This window comes from Pan paniscus, chromosome 15 (assembly GCF_029289425.2).
Source record: "Pan paniscus chromosome 15, NHGRI_mPanPan1-v2.0_pri, whole genome shotgun sequence".
In the NCBI taxonomy this organism is placed as follows: Eukaryota; Metazoa; Chordata; class Mammalia; order Primates; family Hominidae; genus Pan; species Pan paniscus.
Genome location: NC_073264.2, coordinates 54,048,597 through 54,071,143, shown reverse-complemented (window position 1 = coordinate 54,071,143; position 22,547 = coordinate 54,048,597). Strand labels below are relative to the sequence as shown.

The 22,547-nt window shown below is 38.5% G+C and overlaps 1 protein-coding gene across 4 annotated transcripts in view; it reads left to right on the top strand.

The window, feature by feature from the left end:
• The window catches only part of FERMT2 (FERM domain containing kindlin 2), a 93,886-nt gene that overhangs the window by 11,230 nt on the left and 60,109 nt on the right, over positions 1–22,547 (top strand). For all 4 annotated transcript variants that reach the window (XM_003831705.5, XM_003831706.5, XM_034937561.3 and 1 more), the window contains exon 3: positions 20,560–20,793. In XM_003831705.5, the coding sequence (XP_003831753.1) occupies positions 20,560–20,793 (234 nt within the window). The remainder of the gene's footprint in view (positions 1–20,559; positions 20,794–22,547) is intronic.

The following is a 22,547-nucleotide window of genomic DNA, read 5'->3' as shown; positions in this document are numbered from 1 at the left end:
TTCTTAATGGAACACTCAGGGTTATGAATAAAACACCAATAAAGTGCTAGCATTATTGATTGTAGATGAAGTTGTCTACTGGGTAAGTGCTTCCCAGCTTAATGTTCCTTAATGTAGTTCCTGGGTTCAGATCTAAGAACTTTATAACCTTTGAAATTAAAAATAACTTGAAAAAAGCAAATGATTCCTGTATCAATGTTAAAAGTCTTATGCAAGGTGGCAATGATTTCTGTTGCCAAGATGGAATGCCCTTGGTATGGAGCATAGACTGAGAGGCAGCCCACCCGTGTCAGAATCCTGACTTGACCATATACTAGCTGTATGACCTTGGGCTGTGTGACCTGTCTGTGCCTCTGGTTCCTCATCTGGAAAATGGGGATAATAACAGTATCTTTGGATTATTATAAGGATTATGTTAGTTAATACACATGAAGTGTTTAGAATAGTTTTTGTAAATGTAGCTATGATGATAATTACAGTTCCAGCTATTTTAGTGTTTGTAGATTTTCTCCCTGTGCTGAGCCAGATAAATAACAGTATTATAAAAGATTGAGAATGTGCCTTTTAACAGGAAGCCAAATAGTTCTTTTTTTTTTTTTTTTTTTTTTGGGACCATAGTCTCACTCTGTCGCCCAGGCTGGAGTGTGGTGATGTGCTCTCAGCTCACTGCAACCTTCACCTCCCAGGTTCAAGCAATTCTAGTGCCTCAGCCTCCTGAGTAGCTGGGATTACATGCACGTACCACCATGCCCTGCTAATTGTTGTATTATTATTATTTTTTTTAGTAGAGATGGGGTTTCACCATGTTGGCCAGGCTGGTCTTGAATTCCTAACCTCAAGTGATCCACCCACCTCTGCCTCCCAAAATGCTGGGATTACGGACGTGAGCCACCACAGCCAGCCAGAAGCCAAATAGGTCTGACACACTCTCTACCATATTAGGAATTGATTTTAAGTTTATTGTGCTACTTTGCATCATTATTAGTAATACTATAAATAATTAAAGTATGAAGATCATCTAGAAGCAGATTTTATGCTTCCACATATACAAAATTATAGACTCACTATGCTAAGATAGGGAGTGTTTCCATAAATTCAATATTCTGGTTGGACAAATACCTTCTTTAAAAGGTGAATTTTATAGCACTTAGGGAGGCCAAGATGGGCAGATCACTTGAGGCCAGACTTGGAGACGAGCCCAGCCAACATGGCGAAACCCTGACTCTACTAAAAATACAAAAATTAGCTGGGTGTGGTGGTTCATGCCTATAGTCTCAGTTACTTGGGAGGCTGAGGCAGGAGAATCACTTGAACCTGGGAGGTGGAGGTTGCAGTGAGCCGAGATCGCACCACTGTACTCCAGCCTGGGTGACAGAGTGAGACTGTGTCTCAAAAGAAAACTAAATAAGTGAACTTTGTTAGCGACTAAGAACTTACTCTAAGATGTGGCCAGCTTATTGGTTACATATGACCTTGGGCAAGTTATTTTAACTTCTGATTATTTAGTCTCACTTAGCTTTAGTTTACTTGTTTTGGGGGCTAATGTATTGACTAAATATGGTATTTAAAGGATTAACAATTCTTGATACTTAGTAGAATGACTATACTAAGAGCTCAATAAAATGTAATCTACAGTTATCCTTCAAATACCATGTAAACTTAAAATACAAATTTCAACTGTGGTTTTCAGTATTCTGATTGCTTTGTTTTCATTTTATTTATGTAGTATTTAACCATAAACCCCTTCTTATTTAATCTCTTGCTGAAACCATTTTAAAAGATTTTCTTGCCTTTGTAAATTCTGTTTAGTGGTTGTGAAGTGTCTGAATACATTCCTTGAAGTCACTGACTGGGTTTGAATACCAGCTTCACTACTTACAAGCTTTGTGACCCTGTGCCACGTTATTTAACATCTTTGCAACTTAGTTTCCTTATAAACAAAATAAGTGTAGTAATCTTACCACTTAGGGTTGTCCTAAGGATTAAATGCATACACATGTGTAAAGCACTTAGAGCAGTTCTTGGCACATAGTAAGTAGTAGTTAGACTAATAATTGTTTTATTGAGGATCCTTTTGGAGTTTGGGCAGTAAATTTATTGAGGATCCTCAATGAGTTTGGGCAGTAAATTCCTTACAGAACTTAAAATAGCAAAGAAGGCCCTTAGGTGAGATGGGACATTGATGTGTAAACGTTCCTGCATAGAGATAATTCTATACATTCATGCTCTATTTTTGGTAGGTTATAGAGGTATAACATGAGACGTGGGAATATAAGGTACATGAACTGGACTGTAGTAGCAGCAACAAACATTTACAGAGAGCCAACTATTATATGGTGAGGCATAGTCCCGGCTCTCAATATGAGCAGCTTGCTAGTAACAAAGTGAAACAAGAAAATTACTTTGAGTCAGTGATCTGATTGAGAAGTGCCAAATAAGTAGCCCTTGAATACAGGAAGACAGAGGTTTAGAGTCATGAGTAATAACTGGCCTTATTTAAAGAGAGACAGGGTGGAAAGTTAGGAAGAAAGGCATTCCAGGTTGGGGATTGCAGTGTTCATGGTGTGTTATAGACTAGCTTAGAGAAATAGAAGAAAAGCTTATAGAGAAGAAAGACATAGGTAACTGTGAAATGATATTCTGTTATTCCTTAACTTATCCACTTAATATTTATAAATGAGAGCCTATTGGATGCCAGAGACTATACTACAAACTGGGGTGAACAAAATTAACTCATTCCTTAACCCTCACTCTATTCGCAGTCGTAAGGTAAAGACAGTCTTTATTATTATTATCATTATTATTATTATTATTATTATTATTATTATTATTTTAAGACAGAGTCTTGCTTTGTTGCCCAGGTTAGAGTGCAGTGGCACGATCTAAGCTCACTGCAACCTCCACCTCCAGGGTTCAAGCAATTCTCGTGCCTCAGCCTCCTGAATAGCTGGGATTACAGGCACGCACCACCATGCCTGGCTAATTTTTTTGTATTTTTTTTTTTTTAGTAGAGATGGGGTTTCACCATGTTGGCCAGGCTGGTCTCCAACTCCTGACCTCAGGTGATCCGCCCACCTCAGCCTCCCAGAGTGTTGAGATTACAAGCATGAGCCACTGCTCCCGACCTAAAGACAATCCTTAAATAGAAATTACTATAATGTAGTGAGTATTATGGTAATTGAAATAGTTATAGGATTCTGTACTGGGCAACGGGAACCTAGCATATAGGATAGGATTTGTGGAGGGAGGGAAATGACTTTTAAGCTGAGATCTGAGAGTAGGAATTAGCCAGGCAAAAAATGGGAGGAGATGTGGGTAAGGGATAGGACGACAGAACAACAGGCTGGGAAGAGGATGAGAATTCCCAGCATGGGAAGTGGAGCAAGGGAGTGTGGCCAGTTGAAGAACTGAAAGAAGTCTGGTGATGATGGGGGAGCAGTCCTAGGGAACCAGTGGCTTGACGTGAGGCTCAAGAAGAAATAAGGCTAAAGTGCTTTCTGAACCAGGTTTAAAAGATTTAGCATTATCCCCAGAGCTGTGAGATGCCCATAAAAGACTTTAAATAGGGGGAGACATCAGATTTTTACACATTGGAAATTCATCAGTTTCATATAAAATAACTTGCAGATAAGGTGTAAGCAATGATAATCCTCTTGGATTTCAAGAAATAATTTTTCCAGTATACATTGAAGTTTTATATTAGAATTTGTTAATATTTTCTGAGATAAGCTTACAATGTAAAAGCCAATTAAATATTCTTACTAAATTGCTTTTCTTTTGAACTTTAGAATAGCTAGTGTCATTGATCACATTTAAAACACAAACACAACTAATACTTCTCTAAGTCCAGTACTAACTGGTGAATTTTGTCCTGATGTTACTCTCTTAGAATTTGTCAGACCTTTTCATTGCATGGACTCCGAGCCCTGTCTTCTAGGAATGAAGCCAGGTTGAACCAAATTAGCAATAAGCCAGCCTTCAGGATTGGATAGAAAGTTACCCACCCTCTGGAAATGAATAATTGGCATACTTTCTGTTTGTGCATTCTGTAACTGCTTGCATGGCTTATGTGATCTGAAAAAACTTCTTAACTGCTTTGAGTTAGTATGTCTTATAGTATCAGATAATAGATTGAAATTGATAGACATTATTTCAGATTCGTAACTTCAAAAGGCTATTTGTAAAATTAGTTGATCTCTTTATTTTGAAGAGTGAATTCCCCAGTTTTCAACTAGCTATGTAGAAGAAATTGCAGTTTGTCACTTTTCGTTAGAGGTTTAGTTTCTGTCTTAGTCTGCTTGGGCTGCCATAACAAATAACATATCCTGGGTGGCTTAAACAGTAAGCACTTATTTCTCACAGTTCTGGAGGCTGCCAGATCTAAGATCAGGATGTCAGCATGGTTGGTTTCTAGTGAGGACCCTATTCCTGGTTTCCTCACATGGAGGAGGGAAAGAAGGAGAGATAGGAAACCAGCTGTCTTCTGTCTCTTCTTCTAAGGATACCAGTTCCACCAGAAGCACTCCACCTCCATGACTTGATTTACCTCCCCAAGGCCCCATCTTCAGATACCATCATATTGGGGATTAGGATTTCAACATATGAATTTGGGGGGACACAAACATTTAGTCCATAGCGGTTTCCCATAATTTGACACTGCCTCAGTTAGCCATTGGAGCCTTAATGTAAAATAATTTCCTTAACCTAAAATGGAATGGGGTACCTTAATTGAAATATGTTTGCAGTTTGAATGATATGTAAACTTTGAAGTTTACAGCTTCTGCTAGCAGATTAAAAACTTTTTTTTTAATATGACATCAGACATTTTTGAAAACAGCACTTTGGACAGTTGCAATTTGCACGTTTACTTATTAAATAACACTAATTGTCTAACAACATGGCTCACATTTTAGTTGCCACCATACTTTATCTTTTAACTTTATACATTAACTAAGATGTAACTGCATAAAGTACAAAACTTGCTGGCTAACTCTTCAGTCCACAAAGCACTACGTAAATAACAGAAGCTCATCACAGTCAGTGACAAGTCATGTCACTTATTTCAAAGTCTATCTATGATTGGCCACTGTGCATACAGTTCACACACAGAAGTGTTAGTGTTGCCTCTCTGTCCCCCATGAGAAACTCATGATGTTTTACAAAAATGGATAATTGAAAGAGTTGACCAACAGAGATAAAACTGCAATGAATTAACAAAAAGTGATCATGAAATACTAGAAGTGATAGTTGAATCAAATATAAATGGAGTTAAAGAAGAAATAGCTCACCATAGAAATGTGGATGCTTTCACCATTTGAAAGACTATAGATATACAGCCAAAGGAATTTAGTGAAGGTAAACTTGCATACATGATACAAGTGGTATGACAAAAAGGATGAAGATGTCCCAGAGGAAGTGACACTAGCAAAAACTTTGCATACTGAAGGAGCTGTCAGAGATATTTCATGATACTGAAAGAGCAAAGGACAAAATGTTTTAAGTTGATCCAGACTTAGGAAGGAGTGTGACAGCTTGCCAAGGCATAAAAGATACTTGCTCCACATCATAAGTTATATGATTAGAAGACGGCACTATTTAAGCTATTCTTGTTAAGTTTTCACAAAGAAAAGTAACACTTCTCAATGTTTTTAATGTTTTAATTACAGTACACTAAATAAACACTAGTTTTTCTATTTTTTCCATTTCCATATGTACATTTATAATCAACAGTAAGAGTTTTTAATGTTTAACATGAACTTTTATCTCGGAATAATTATAATTTTTCAATTAATTCTTAAGATTGCTTTACATGCTGCCTGTATATTACAAATATTTGTATATTACAAGTAGTAGTTTATAAATATTTGTTGGTTCTGGTCTCTGCTTTTGAGACACAGGATAAATAAAGACTCTTAATCTAGTGGGGAAATTAGTTACATAAATGAATTATATCATTCAAAGTGCTAAGGTGTACTTTGCTGCTTTGACAGGTGGGTCAGTGAAGATTCAGAGGTGGTAATATTTGAGCTGGTGCTGGTGCATGATTTTGTCAGTTTGATAAAGGGGGAAAGGAAAAGGTGCCTATCAAGGAGATCTGAAACACCAGCTTGTTCCACAAACTAGGCCAGAACAAAAGCTGCATCTGGGTGTGGTAAGAGCTACTAGAAAAAGGCAATGTGGGGCACAGATTTGTGGAACCTGTTAACGGATTATAAGATACTTCAGTAACAGACTTGGAAAGTTTTGGGGTTTTTTTCTTTTCCTTTTTTTTTTTTTTTTTTTTTTTGAGACGGAGTTTTGCTCTTGTTGCCCAGGCTGGAGTGCAATGGCGCGATCTCGGCTCACCACAACCTCCACCTCCAGTGTTCAAGCAATTCTCCTGCTTCAGCCTCCCAAGTAGCTGGGATTACAGGCATGTGCCACCATGCCCGGCTAATTTTGTATTTTTAGTAGAGACGAGGTTTCTCCATGTTGGTCAGGCTGGTCTCGAACTCCGACCTTAGGTGATTCCCCCCCACCTCAGCCTCCCAAAGTGCTGGGATTACAAGCGTGAGCCACCGTGCCTGGCCCAGACTTGTGGACAAATAAACTGATCAAGTTTGCATTTTAAGAGATAACTCTGGATAGTGTTGTAGAAAATGGTATTATAGTAGTTCAGGGTAGTGATGTTGGGGACCTGAACTAAGGCAATGTAAAAGGAAAGGAAGGAACAAATTAACAGCTGCTTAAGGGATAGACTCCATAATACTTGGATGGAAAGAAAAGCTGAGGGAGAGGAAAAAGTAAAATATAACTTGTAGAGATATATATTATCTAATTTCAAAGATATAAGGATTAGATTACTATAATGACTGTTCCGTGATCTTGGTGTAGGCCTTTCCTTACTTTGCTGGATGGGGTGGGGCAGAAGTATAGGGAGGAAATATTTGTATGCTTCATCGCCAGTGTTTTTTTTTTGTTCATTTCTTTGTTGTTTTACATTTTGTTGATGAATAATAACTCTATATGAGAGAATAAGATTCAGCAGAGTTCAAAAGTATATGTTGGGTATTCTTTTCCTGTTTTTCATGGTTGTGGAAACTCATATTATAAAAACTTCAGTTAGGTCCTGGATGATAGTGTTGTAGATTGCACTGTTGAGAATTATTTTCCTCTAGAATACAGAGTAGTTCTAGAAGGGAGGGTTGTCCCTCTAGAAATAGATTAAGAGTAATTTAGGAATTCACTTCTGGTCTTTCTAGAATAATCTAATTACCAATGAACAGTCTTAAGGAAGAGAGGAATGACTCAGAATTTATTCCAATTATTTTTGGACAGTAGAAGTCTTAATTTCTAGTATAAAACCAAAAGTGAGTACATTATTGTTATTATTTTTCTTAATTGCTTCTTTGCATTCATAGCCATTTGTGTTCTTTGGTTGTTTCAAAATCTGTTTAATTTTGCATATTAGTGTATGCATTCTTCAAGTAGTTATATGGCTGCTAACCATAACCTTTTTGAGTTTGTCTGTGGTTGCCATTATTAAATCAGTGAAAGACATGCATAATAAAAATATTCCTTTATTTAATAATCTCTTTGCCTCCTTGTGGATGTTCTATCTTCTTTCTCCTAAATACCTATTTCCTTAAGAGATGTGCAGGATAATCATCAGGATTTCACTGTGAAATGTAAATGAGTCCTAACATTAGTCTTTTGTCCTCATATTCAACATACCCAGACTTGCTTCTCTTCTGCGTAACTTTATCTTGGCTAATGGCATGTTATTTAAGAGTGCCACCTCTGAAATCGCACTCATCTAGAGTCAAATCCTAATTCCTACATATGCTAACTTTATGAACTTTGGCCAAGTTATGTAACTTCTCTGTCCTTTGGCTCCACCTGCCGTTTTCTCATCTATAAAACAAAGAGATTATAATAGTATTTACCTTTTAACATTTTTTTCTTTTTCTTTTTTGAGACGGAGTCTCGCTCTGTCGCCTGGGACTACAGGCGTGTGCCACCACACCCAGCTAATTTTTTGTATTTTTAGTAGAGACAGGGTTTCACCATGTTAGCCAGAATGGTCTCTATCTCCTGACCTCGTGATCCACCTGTTTCATCCTCCCGGAGTTGCTGGGATTACAGGCGTGAGCCACCGCGCCTGCCCCTTTTAACATTTTTTGTTGGAATTAAATGAGAATGTGTTAAGTGCTTGGTACGTACTAAATGTTCAGTAAACAAATCTTAGTGCTATTATTATCATCTATTTAATTATCAAGCTAGGAACTTTCTAGCTTCCCCTCTTCACCTTCCAGCTGTCCTTTCTCATCTGAAATCAGTGTCCTTGAGACCCATGATTCTAGCTTAGACAACTCCCTCATATTTGCCTCCTTCTCTTCACCTTCTGCCTTATGTCAGGCCCTGCTCTCTAGAATGTTGCGGTAAATTTTCTGCCAGACTCTAATTTGTGCTTCATAATCAAATCAAAATTATGTTAATAAAACAATCTGAGAGCCTCCATTGTCTGCAGGATGGTTTCTCTCAGCACATTTGAACTCCCACATCTTTTAAGACCCAGGTAAAAATGCCGTGTTAACCTAATTAATCTTTCACGTTTAATGTTGGTTGCCTCTGTGACATTTTGTTCTTTTATATTTTTAGCTCATTTTACTTGTCTGTGTCTCTCACTTGGACTGTAAGTGCCACTGGGATGGTAATTCTTATTAATTTTTATATTCCATTGCCCAACTTAGTGCCTGGCATATGATAGTTACTTGGAAAGTATTTATTAATTAGTGCATTGATTATACACCCGAAGAGCCACACTCTTCATCCATTTGCCTCCTCTTTCGCTTTTTAAAGGTCTGAGTGACTAAAGAGATCAGAACAGGAGGGCACATCCTAAAAGCAGGATGCCCCATGATCCCCAACTCTAAAATTGAAAGAGAAGTTTGGGAGGAGAAAGACCTAAAGGGGTCAAGAGTAAAGACAATGTATGATTGAATACTGAGATTAATGTCTAGTGTCCTTTACATTTCAATCAATATTAGGGATAATATTATAAACATCGTTTTTACAAACTTAAGCATTAATTTTACTTGTAGGCCCTGTCTTTACACATTATTGGCAATAGAGTCTCAGTAGAAACATCAGAAGAGTTTCAGGCATTGGAAAGGAAAGCAAGTTAAAAACTCTTCTATTGTCATCGTTTAGTAGAGAAAAGAAACCCAGGCCTAAGACAACAACAAATTGTATCTGGGAAACTGGAAATAGGTTAATTCTTGGTATTCTGGGAAAGATGACTAGGGAGTAGCCAGGTGCCCTACAATTTGATATTCCTTAGGAAGCCATTGTCTCCCTCACAACTTGGCAGCAGCATTCCCTTTCTTACCCCATCCAACTCACTCTCTGCAGGTGCCATTGCTTGCAGTTTTTCTTACTTCTCAAGTTGAAACATTCTGCAAAAGGCTTTATGATACAGTTGGTAAGGTAGAGTGTTGCTAGTCATATAGGTCAGGTTATTTTTGGTTGGGTAATTTATTGTATGATTTGGAACCTAACTATGTAGTGTTTTTCTGTGATGGATCTGAATTCTCAGACTTACAAGTGGACTTTTGGAACATAAACACTTTGCACAATAGAGATTGTCTTGAGCAAAGAAATTCATTCTTTTTAGAAGATGTGAGAGAGAACAGGATGTCTGTTCAGTTTTGTTTCCTTTTTCTAGGGGAATCTCTGCCACTCTTCTAGTTAGTATTGAAGTATATTTTAATTCTGAAGTTGAAGATAAAATGGATTCTTCAGACATACAACTTGTATTAGTAAATTATAATTTTACTAATTATAAATTAGTAAAACTTGTATTTGCTTTTATTGATGGTTTAAAAATAAGTTTCTTGTTGAGATTGTTTTGAGTAATGAGAGATCTTTAAAATTTTCAAAAGGAGGATTAATTCATTTGTTAAATATTTCTTGCCTGCCCAGCACTGTGCTAGGTGCTGAAAATACAATGGTGATCAAAATAGACATTGCCTTTGTCTTCTTAGACAGTTTATAATCTATTAGGAAAGAAAGATAGCACCCTCCTCCCCCACCCACCAACAACAAACAAAATGAATATAAATTTTGATCAGTGATATCACAGGATACTGAAATACAACAGTATGGAGGGACATAGGACATTGGAGGGCTAGGGTAGCTAAAAAAGGCTTCTCTGAGAATATGGAATTAATGCTAAAACCTGAAAGATGAGAGAGAGTTAGACATTCCAGGAGTGGAGTAGCATGTACAAGGGCACTGCGGCAGGAAAGAGCTTAGTTATATGATTCTTAGAACTAAAAAAGGCCAGTGTGGCTGGAGCAAAGGAAGAGTAGCACAGGATAAATTTGGAGGAGTAGATAGGCTGTATTGTGTGGGGCTTTGTAGACCTGATACGGCATTTGGATTTTATTTAAGTGCAGTTAGAAGCAGTTGCAAAGGATTTTCAGCAGGGGAATGGCATGAAAGCGCTGAAAAGATGACTCTGGCTGTTGTATGCAAAGTGCTGAATGGAATGAAGGAGACCAGTTAGGAGGCTGTGGCAGTAGTCAGTGCAAGAGATGATGGCAGCCTGAAATAGGGTGGTGCCAGTGGAGACTGGAGTGGAGATTTTTGGAAGTGGATTTGACAGTTTGCTGATAAATGTAAGGAATGAGGGAAAGCGAAAATCAATGACTTTCAGATTCCTAGCTTGAGCAACTGGGTTGATGGTTGGTGCTAGTTAGTATAATAAGAGTAGGGATAAGAAAAAAAATTGGGTTACATTTCAGATAAATTGAGTTATCTGTGGGACATCAAGAAGAGATGTGAGATAGGCAGTAGGGTGTATAGGCTGGCGGTCTGAGTAGAAGGTTGGGCTGCTGAGACCAGTGACGAAAATAAGTGTCTTTTAAAGCCATGAGAATGGATGAGACACCTGGAGAGCCAATGTAAGGAAAGAAGCACACGGTTCCTAGAAGATGGGAAGGGCAGCAGAGCGTAGGAGGTGGGATTGGCTTTAGATAGACAGGAAGAGACACTTTTTCATGTTAACACAAAGACAGGAGGCCCATCTGGGTACAAATTTAAGAAGGCTTATAGATGGGTTGGCGTGAAGGTGAAAGAGTTTGAATCTGATGGCTTCTGTGTTTTCTGCAATAGAATCCATGGTTGTCTACTGAGAAGGAGGAGGATTCTCAGAAGTGTGAGAAGTTTGAAATACAGTGGTAGACAGAAAAAAATAGTAGGTTTCCCCAAGGGTGTCTTGGGCAGTCTGCCTGGCTTATGAAATGAAAGAGGGAAAAGTCCTCTAAGTTTAATAGATGAGCAACTAAGTGGTATAGGTAAATGGTATGAGCAAGTAGCCTGAAAAGCAGGAGAAAGACGTTTTCTGGTCTGCTGAGTCTGCATGGCTTGCTTACAGTAGGTCAGAACCAGCTTCTTTAGTAGCTTTGTCACTAGAACACTGGGATTGTAGTGTTCTTTACCTCCAGTCAGTTCTTGATTATGGTAATAGTTATATCTCATTTGGGGCTCAAGAGGATCCTAAAACAAAAGTAAACGGTACAGAGAATTACAGTATTAGCAGAGTACAAAAGTATATATTTATCAGAAATAAGTCACGTGCCCAGAAAAGTTATCTGTGCTTATAAGTCACAATGACATGTTGCCTTAGCAAAGATTATCTAATGAAAACTTTGCTTCTAGTTTATGGACGTGTGAGAATACTAAACAAATTTTGCATTTCTTTCCTGAATTAGTACTTTAAAAATATGCAACTAGAAATTTATCCTCCCTAAAAGTAATATTTTAACCTCCTCTTCATTCCAAACTCTAAGTTGCTTACTTATTTTTAAGATGTGGTTATTTAAGGTAAGAAAAAGTAAGTTATTTGATCAACTTTCTTTTTTTTAAAAAAGAATTACTTCATTTTTCTCTTTAGTCTGACAACATTATGGCATTAAATAAAGTCCAAGAGGTATTGGGCTGGTCTTTGTTTGGTCTCTGGTGGTTTAGATGAGGCAGAACTGAGTCTCCAGGAATCTGAATATTATCTCAAAAAGTTAGTAGCAGCCACTGTGCAAAGTTTGAAGGCCCAAGTCAAATCTGGGGCATGTCCATGGATGTGTGGTAAGGCATAGGCTCCAGCTCTCATGCAGAAACAACAGGAGTGGGATTTGATCAACTTTCTATGCAACCTTGACCACCCAGAGTCAAGGGGTCCTCCCACCTCAGCCTCCAGGTAGCTAGGACCACAGGCACAGGCCACCATGCCTGGATTTTTTTTTTTTTTTTTAAATAGAGATGAGGTTTTGCTATGTTGCCCAGGCTGGCCTTGAACGCTTGGGCTCAAGCCACCCACCCACCTCAAACCTCCCAAAGTGTTGGGATTACAGACGTGAGCCTGGCCAATAATTGCGTCTCAGTAGCCTGTATCAAAACAGTCAAGTAGGAATTGGTAATCTTATTAGGAAAACATTAAATAGGATGTTTTCAATAATGTCTCCCTTCTCTGCGCTCATATTTTCTAGAGTGTAAGCGAGCTGGAATTGCATAAAGTGGGGCATAATATTTTCTCTAGCAAAAAGCTTTGAAATATGTATTTTTTTCTTTTTTTTCTTTTTGGTGACTCATGGAGTGGGAGAGCACTGTGATACCAAAAGCTGTTTGGTAGACTAAGCAATATTTACTCAGCCTCTAATGATGAGAAACCCAAGCCTTCTGTTCCTTAGAATACACAGATGTTTATTTGTAAAGCAAGTGTACGACCACTTTCTGAATTTGAGGAGCATTCTGTTACAGTTGAGGGAGGATATTTTTGTTGATTCAGTCAATGTTGTAGCAATTTGCTGTTAATGGTAGGAGTTTGAGTGTCTGTCAGATACTGTTATGTGCACGTGATACGGTGTGATGGGATCTGTTAAATAAGGGAGGAGGGACACAGAAATAATTCTTTCCAGAATGCTGGCAAAATGTTTTGAAGAATTAACATATTTTACTAAAATTTATTATAGAAGTTAGAATTTTGCTAGGTATAGTAAACTATAAGTAGTTCTTGACTTAAAAGAATTACTAAACAAGCCAAATTTATAAGTAAATCATAAAATCCCTTTTCTTCCCCAGAGAAGGAAAACAAGTGATGGCTTCATAATAGTACAACTTTTTACCCCCCACCCCCGAGCCTTTTTGAGAAAGCTTGTATTTGTGATGGGTTACTTCTGAAAGTTTAACATCAAAATTTAAAATATAAGATATACTGAATAAAAGTTGGCCTGTACCTGGAGGATAACTGAAAATCATGACCTTGGAGAAGTGGACTCTCAGAGCAAGTTTTTGAGTGTAGTCTATGCCTTGAATGGTTTTATAATGCAGATGAATGAATCTACTCCGGTGATGTTTGCTAACTTCTGGCCAAGTGCCAGGCTGAGTGTGTGTGTGTGTGTGTGTGTGTGTGTGTGTGTGTGTGTGTGTGTTGCACTTGGTCATCTAATGTTTGAAATACCAAGCCTGCCATTCTGGAAAGCAGAAATGTTTATTTAGAACATAGTCCAGAGTCTAGATTAGAACATGTAAGGGAGTTCCTGTATGGAAAGTTTTCCAAAGCTTTAGTTTATGCAAATTCAGGGAATTTCAACAGTTATTTCATTATGGATTTTGATGCCACATGGAAAACTAAACCACTACTTTAGTGATCCAGTAGTATTTTCATTTGCTTGCCATTATTTATAAGTATTTGTAGATAACCATTTTCCTTCTAAAGTCATCATAATGTGTTCATCCTTCTACTCAGTCTTTAGCTAGAGGAAAGCTTCAATGTGTGGATGTCTAAAATCTGTTCTGCACATAGTGGGTTTTTCAAGTTACAGTTGCATAGTCTGTTATGATTTAACTTGCCACTTTAGAGACAAGCTGTGCTGTAATACACTAGATAACTAAGTGCTTTCAAGAGTTACTGCATCTGTGCCGGGCGCAGTGGCTCATGCCTGTAATCCCAGCACTTTGGGAGGCCAAGGGGGTTGGATCACTTGAGGTCAGGAATTCAAGACCAGCCTGGCCAACAGAGTGAAACCCAGCCTCTACTAAAAATACAAAAATTAGCTGGACTGGGTGTGGTGGTGCCTGTCTGTAGTCCCAGCTACTCCAGAGGCTGAGGCAGGAGAATCACTTGAACCCGGGAAGTGGAGGTTGCAATGAGTTGAGATCACATCATTGCTCTCCAGCCTGGGCAACAGAGCAAGACTCCATCTCAAACGAAAAAAGAGTTACTGCATCGAGATAAACTACCTCACACACACACCTATATACACAATTTGTGCAGTTAAGTGCTTTTTTTTTTTTTTTTTTTTTTGAGACAGAGTCTTGCTGTGTTGCCCAGGCTGGAGTGCAATGGCACAGTCTTGGTTCACTGCAACCTCTGCCTCCTGGGTGCAAGCCATTCTCCTGCCTCAGCCTTCCCAAGTAGCTGGGATTGCAGGTGTGCACCAACAGGCCCAGCTAATTTTTGTATTTTTAGTAGAGATGGGGTTTCACCATATTGGCCAGGCTGGTCTCAAACTCCAACTTCTGACCTCAAGTGATTTGCCCACCTTGGCCTCCCAACATACTGGGATTACAGGTGTGAGCCACCGCTCCTGGCCTTTAAGTGCTTTTTGATGTGCAGTTAGTTTTTATGCTTGCCTGGGCAAATGCTTCTCAGTTGGTGTACCATCATTTTTCTCAGGATTTTCATCAGTGTATACAATTTGTTTTTGCTACTAATGAATAGAATAGGTATGTTCTTGTGATAGTCTGAGTAGAGCCAATTGTGTGACTTGATATGGAGATACTGTTAGTTTCAAAATAAGATAGGTAGTGTGATATAAAGCCAGCACCAAAGAAAGAGCTAATTTTCTGGAAGTTGGGAAAACATTGCTTTGCCTGTTTGAGGGGGCTCAGTCAGGTCTTTAGAAAGTTTTGAAGTGATACTCTGCTGAAGGGCAAATTAGTGAATGATAATTATAAATAATTATAAATGATCTGAAATACGAAATCATTTCAGCCACTTAAAATAATGCTGTAATAGCTTTCCCTTTTTAAAAATGAAGCTAAAAATACTCCTTGGGTCTGCCATTTCCTTTCTGTCTACCAGCTATTATTCTGTGTATTTACCAGCTATTATTCTATCTATTGATTGCTATTATTCTCCTTGCTGCAGTAAAATATCTAGGAAAAGTTTTCTGTATTTCTTATTTGTACTTCCTCACCTCCCAACCATTATAACTGAAATGGTTGTCATTTCCACTCTCACATTAACTTCTTGCACACTCTCTTGCAAGAGTGAACTCTTGCATACCCCCATCACCACACTTCTTCAAAATTATCAGTAATGATTTTGAAACAAGTGACTCCTGCTTAAAACCATTTCCTAGACCCACAGAGATTCTGATATATTTGGTTTGAGAGATGTCACCAAGGTGGTGGAGTATCTGCCCATAAAAAAAATACAGACAGCTGTTCACAAACCAAAATAGCCCTAGTTTAGGGTGGAGCCAGGCATCAGTATTTTTTAAAAGCTGCTCAGATGATTCTAATGCCAATCAGGCAGAAAACTACTGCTCTAGGGCCTTATCTCATACATAGTAACACCTAAACCATGCACTGTGACCTACAAGGCTCCTGCCTGGCTCTCTGATGCCACCTCCTGCTGATCTCCATTTCCTCTCCTCTAGCCACCTTGGTCTCCCTCAATGGTGCTGGAACTTTGTTTTGTTCATCATCATGTCTCTAGCACTAGAACAGTGCCTTCTTGCACACAGTACATGTTCAACAGGTATTTGTTGAATTCACGAATTCAGCACGTCTGATGTTCTTATTCTGTAGTAGTGATTACTCTGCAAGTAGTGCTGACTAGGTTGGTAGTGTGTTGAGTCTTCAGGAATGCTACTGAAAAGCCCAGTATTTGAACATAAGTCACAAGCCCCCACAGTCCAGCTTACCCATCTTCTAACACTGTCTTCTACTTCGCTGTCAGAACACCTACTTTTCTGTTTTTATCTTTTGCCATGAGTGGTATTGATACTTCTGATTTTTTTCTTGTCTCCTATTTCTGCTTTTATTTTGTGTAATTTTTTTTCTATATTGTTATTCATCCACTAGTTTCTCTGGGTAAAAAAGACTAATTTTACCAGCGTTGCCAGTCAGTAAGAGAGCTTATTTTTTTTCTGTGGGTAAACGGACCACTCATAGGATGTCCAGTATGTAATCTTTGGATCCTATCCCCTTCTCTTGGTGGGTGCAGGTTGATAGCTCCTTTGATGAGAAACTGAGGTGGAATTCATGGGGGAGGGTCAGGTTTTAAAGGGAAGAATGAGTATCAGGGGAGATATATGTTTCTGAGGTCACAGTTGGAAGCCTAATTGATGGAAAATTGAGATTTTATTGTACCATTATCTAAGTGCAAGATAACACTGTTTACAGCAGGGGCCTGCAAAGTTTTCTTTTCTTTTCTTTCTTTTTTCTTAAGTATAGATAGTAGGTATTTTGGGCTTTTGGGCTTTGTGGGCCACCATGCAGTCTGTGTCTAATGTTGTGGTGCAGAAGTAGTCATAGACAATGTGTGAACAGAGTAGTGTGGCTGTGTTTCATAAAACTGTTTATGGGCATTGAAATTTGAACTTTATATAAAATTATGTAAAATACTGTTCTTTGGATTCCCCCCCCCCGCCCCCCCCACCAGTTAAAAATACAGTCAGGAGCCATGTAACAGTGTTTCAGTCAACTACAGCAGACTATACAACCGTGGTCCCATAAGATTAATAATACCTTAATTTTACTATACCTTTTCTATGCTTAGCTACACAAATATTTATCACTGTGTTGCAGTTGCCTACAGCATTCAGTACAGTAACATATGTACAGGTTTGTATCCTAGGATCAAGAGGCCATACCATATAGCCTAGGTGTGTGGTAGGCTATACTGTCTAGGTTTGTGAATACGCTCGTTGATGTTCACACAACAGTGAACTTGCCGAACATCGCACTTCTCAGATCTTATCCCCCTTGTTAAGTGACTCATGACTGTACAAAAACTGTTCTTAGCTAGTGAGCCATAAAAAGGCAGAAGGCAGGATTTGGTCCTTGGGCCATTCATAGTTTGCTAACCTCCAGCTTCACATTTATGTAGTTTTGACTTGGAAAGTCAAGTTCTTGACCAGTAGTCCTTTTCATACCTCACATTATAAAAACTCTTTAGATTTTGTGGTTGGTGGCACATTACCTCTTTATTAGTGTCCATATGTAAATTTTGTACCCAAAAGCTCCTTATCACGTTGGTGTCTTTGCCCTCTATGTTTTAGCACCTACTCCGGGGCCACATTGTTTGAGCCTTTTATTATGTCTTTGCAGCATTGCTTCTGCCCTGCTTCTACAATAAAACAGCTGTTTTTTTTTAAATTTAATAAACATTCCTTTCAGGCTGTAACAGGTGCTATGGAGGCCCCCCTCTTTCACTGTAGTTCACCTGCACTCCTGGTGGGCAGATCCCCAACATGCTGACAAGCTCTTTTCCTTAGGTGCAGGGATCTCTGAGCTTGCTCTGCCTGAGTGCAGGGCAGCCAGCCCCATGCTGGCAGCCAAGAAGTGTTATGAGTTTTTAATGTAATGGCCCCAGGAGTAACCCTTAACAAGGAAGTGGAGAGATACCTCATCTTTCTCCTCTGTGGGAGAGTTCTGAGGCATGCCCTGAAGGACTGAACTGCAGGTGCTCACAGCAGTGAGGAACCTCCAGTTGGCTTTTCTCCCCATCTCACTTTCACTGATCCCCTCAAGTGTGCTTCCTGGGATTTCCTTCCCACAAATAAGCTGCTTGCACCCAAGTTCTTAGGTCAGGGATGCCTTCTGGAGGAACCCAAGTGACATGTGCTGGTGGACTCATAGTGCTCTTACAGCTCTTTTTCTCCTTTCCTCCCCACGGGGAGTATATGATGGAGCTTCCTCAGTGGGTGACATTGACACTAGATTTGAGAAAGAAAGTATTACAGGTTGAATATTCCTTATCTGAAAGCTTGAGACCAGAGTGTTTCTGATCTTGAATTTTGAAATATTTGTATTGTACTTACCAGTCGAGCATTCGTAATCCAAAAATCTGAAATCTGAAATGTTCCAAAGTCTAAAACTTTTTTTTTCCCCCTGTTTCTGAGCATTTTGGATTTCAGAGTTTCACATTAGGGAGGCTCAGCCTATATATACTACCTACCGATCATTCAGTTCAGCTCAACAGTAACTCTACTTGGTTACCAGCATTCTTTGCAGGTTATCTTTTTCTGCCCTTAGTTTTCTGTTCCTGGAAAGAAAAGTAATATGTGATGTTATCTAACCTTGGTTGTCTTCTATAAGGTAGACCAGAATTTTCTGTTTCCAAAAGTTAGTTGGCAAATTCTGTGCTAGAAAGTAGGGTGTAGGGTACTATATACAATTAAGTATCACTACTAAGCAAGTAGTTATAAAACAGCAGTTACATGCATTCTTTTGCCAAACTTCAAATAACATGATTGGCAGGACTTTGCCAAAACCACAGATGTTGAAATTTCAAAATGGTAATACGATCACAAGTAGCTGTAGCCGTAATTCTCCCATTAAAGTACTTACTGATTAAAATAGGTTTTTAATGTCTGGAGAATTGAAAGTCTTTTTCTACCTGTGGCATGTTTCTTCCATAATGAGAACTTCAGTCGTATCAAGTAAATTTCACCATTGTAGAAGGTGTTTCAGCCATATAATCAATGTGGAAATCTGACTTTTTATTTAGGGATAGACTAGTTATGTGTGTGTGTGTGTTTCAATTTCTAGATTAATACATACTTTTAAATGTCTTAAAGTTGATAAACTCTTTTTAAAGGTACGACTATATTAAAATGAGCTTTATCTCAGAAGCATGATAGTTTTAATTTTTATTTGCAAAAAATTATTCACTTTTTTTTTTTTCTTGAGGTAGGATCTCGCTCTGTCACCCAGGCTGGAGTACGGTGGTGCAATCACAGCTCACTGCAGCCTTGATCTCCCTCCCAGGTTCAGTCAATCTTCCCACCTCAGCCACCTGAGTAGCAGGGACTACAGGCACATGTACCATGCCCAGCTAATTTTTTGTAGAGATGGGGTTTCACCACATTGTCCAGGCTGGTCTTGAATTCCTGAGCTCAAGTGATCTGCCCGCCTCAGCCTCCCAAAGTTTTGGGATTATAGGCGTGAGCCACTGTGCCCAGCATTCACATGTTTTTCCTTCCCCTGGAAGTTGTTTTCCTTGAGACAGAGTCTCGCTCCCTTGCCCAGGCTGGAGTGTAGTTTCACATCACAGCTCACTGCAACCTTGACCTTCTGGGCTCAAGTGATCCTCCTACCTCAGCATCCTGAGTAGCTGGGACTACAGGCACATGCCACCATGCCTGGCTAATTAAAAAAAAAAAAATTTGTAGAGATGGGACTTCACCATGTTGCCTTGGCTGGTCTCGAACTCATGGGCTCAAGCGATCCTCCAGCCTCAGCCTCCCAAAGTTCTGGGATTACAGGCATGAGCCACCACACTGGGCCTGTTCTTTTTGTGTGTGTTTTGTTTTGTTTTGTTTTTTGAAACATCACTTTCCCTTTTTTTGGCACTTAGTAAGTTTAACATACAGTTGATCCCAGAAGTCTTTACTTTGATTGCAGCTTTAAAAACCAACTTCCTATCCTAGTCATAAGTAAATAAATAACTAGTTGAAGTTGGATTTTACTGCTACAAGTTTATTGTTATGACCTGCCTTATCTGGGGGTAGCTAAATCTTGTGTAAATTACATTCTTTTCTTTATTTGGTTTCATTTAGTTGCATAAGGCTGTTAAATAGTTGAACAGATATTAATGTTTCCTGTTATACTTGTACCAAAACGTGCTCAGAGAAAAATGTTGGGCAGTGTGACTTTAGATCCATTTTCGGGGATCTATTTGGGAGAGCACATGTGGCCAGAATGTAGTTTTTTATTTTTTATTTTTAGAGCTTTCTCTTAAGTTATAGTGTTTCTTATGGGTGTTTTCCCTGTTCCTCCTCTTCACCTAGGATACTGTTCTCTGTTCACTTTGGTTCCCCATCTTTTCACCACCCGTTATTCACCTTCACACATTTCTGCAACTTCATAAACCACAGTCTGTTCAGTTTCTCATCAGAATGTTATTGTCCATTCCTATAGGACGAGTTCCAAGCCCACCAACTCCTTGTCTTTATTAATCCTTCCTATTCTAGCCCTCAGGATTCTGTTTTCTGAGAACAAGAGGGTACTTTCTCTGTCATCCATGTGTCCCATTTTGTAATTGACTCAAACATTCTTAGTTGCCCTATATATTCTGCCTCAGCTGCCTTGTGTACTGGCTTTTCAGGACAGAGCGTGTTTTCTCAGCTGTTAATGTTTCTTTTGTACCTGTCACATAACAGTAACTTAGTAGTTAATTAATTATTGCTGTTAAATACCCAGTTATCTAGTTTTCTGCTTTTAATTTCTCAAAATCACCTTGGTGATTTTTAAGTGATTTGTTTGTTTATTGTTTGTTTTTTATAGATGTAAAAAAAGATTGGTCTGACCATGCTCTCTGGTGGGAAAAGAAGAGAACTTGGCTTCTGAAGACACATTGGACCTTAGATAAGTATGGTATTCAGGCAGATGCTAAGCTTCAGTTCACCCCTCAGCACAAACTGCTCCGCCTGCAGCTTCCCAACATGAAGTATGTGAAGGTGAAAGTGAATTTCTCTGATAGAGTCTTCAAAGCTGTTTCTGACATCTGTAAGACTTTTAGTAAGTATTACATAAATTCTTCTTAAAATACGAGTTATGTGATGTACAGATGACCGATGACTGACATAGCTTATCCCAAGGGATGGGGCATGGGCTGAACTATCTGTGTATATATGTATGTGTGTGAAATTTCTACTTCATTAAAGTTTTTATATTCAGATAAATGCTGGGTTAAGGTGGAACAGGAAGAACCTAGTAGAGATTCTTTCCTTACTAGAATTGTATCTGATATTTGTTATTTAATACTTTATTTTTATGGAGAGGTTAAAGGAACAGGCACTATTTTCAGGGGAACATAAATGGCTTTGCAATGTTTCCTTCACATAAGTCACTATTTGATTTTAGTGATTCAGGCAGATTGTGTCACTTCCTCCATTGAAGGCCTGACACAGCTCCTAAGGAAATGACTATGAGTGTTGTCTTCCTTCACCAGTCTACAATTTGAACATCTCTGTAGTATTTCTATTTATGCATTCTGAAATGAGATGTGGGTTACTTTGGCTGACCCAGTTATGTCATATGACAGGAAGTATTCAACCATCTGAGAAAATGTGAACTGCTGTCACTACCACTAGTGCAGAACTCTGCTGTATTTTTTCCTATTTGAGAAATTCTTGGTTAAAGATACATTTAGTGACTTCTCATATTTTAATTCCAAATAAAGAACTGCAGTTTTTTATTCATGTTAAATTTTTAAATTATACTAGTAATTTATAAATACACTCTGTTGTAAAAGAATCAATGAATATAGACATACATAGTAAGCTCCCCCTTCCCCTAAGTAATCATTCTTGACAGTTTGGTAATTTTCTATGCATTTATTTATCCATACATATCGGATTTTTTTTAATAAATAGGAGCATTTTATATGTATTTTTTAAACTTAGTAATGTCTTAGAGATCTTTCTATGTGTTATACATTCTTTTAAGCTGTAATTCAGAGTATAGACGTACTATTAATTTACATCCAATTACTTCTTGGCCTTTTTGGCTAAGATCAAGTATAATTTATAACCACATTTCCCTGTTAATGATCAGTTAGGTTGCTTCACTCTTAGAGCAAATGCTGCAACATTTTCAAATGTTTTAAATATTGCTGAAAACATTTGAAAATATTTTAGTTGGGCTAGCGCCAGAGTACCCAATCTTCCTTGCTGGTGTCAGCACCCACACTCACTGCTAGAGCCTGTGGGCAAATGCTGCTCCTGTACAATGCCTCAAGCACTGACCTGTGGACAGTATGGAGGTGCTGAGACTACCTACCTCTTAACCCAGAGCCCTGCCTGCTGCTTATGCTTGTAGGCTTGGAGCTTGGAGGAGTCTGAATCCTCACCCATTTCTTGTGTTTAGTTTGGGCTGTGGCTTCCCTTAAACCAATACCAACTTTTTTCTGTCTTCAAGAATCACTCATTATTTACCCTCTTACTGTAGTTTCCTGTCTCCTAGCACTGTTATGGATGTTCATCTTCCCTCCCCGCCTACAATTTTTAAATATCTTTTGCTGTCATTTCAGGGGATTCGGGATGTAGGAGGGGAGATACAGGTAGATTCACATTGCCTTTTTGATCTAATGCCCTTGAAATTTTTTTCTAAGTGAAACAGGGTTTGTATTATTATTATTAAAATAGAGAAAAATACAAAGAATACCAAATTCCCATTATCTGGAATTAATAATTGTTGATATTTTGTCATTTTGTCAAATGACAAATATGACTTGAAGTCAAAGTAATACTGGTAAAATTCTTGAGTCTCAT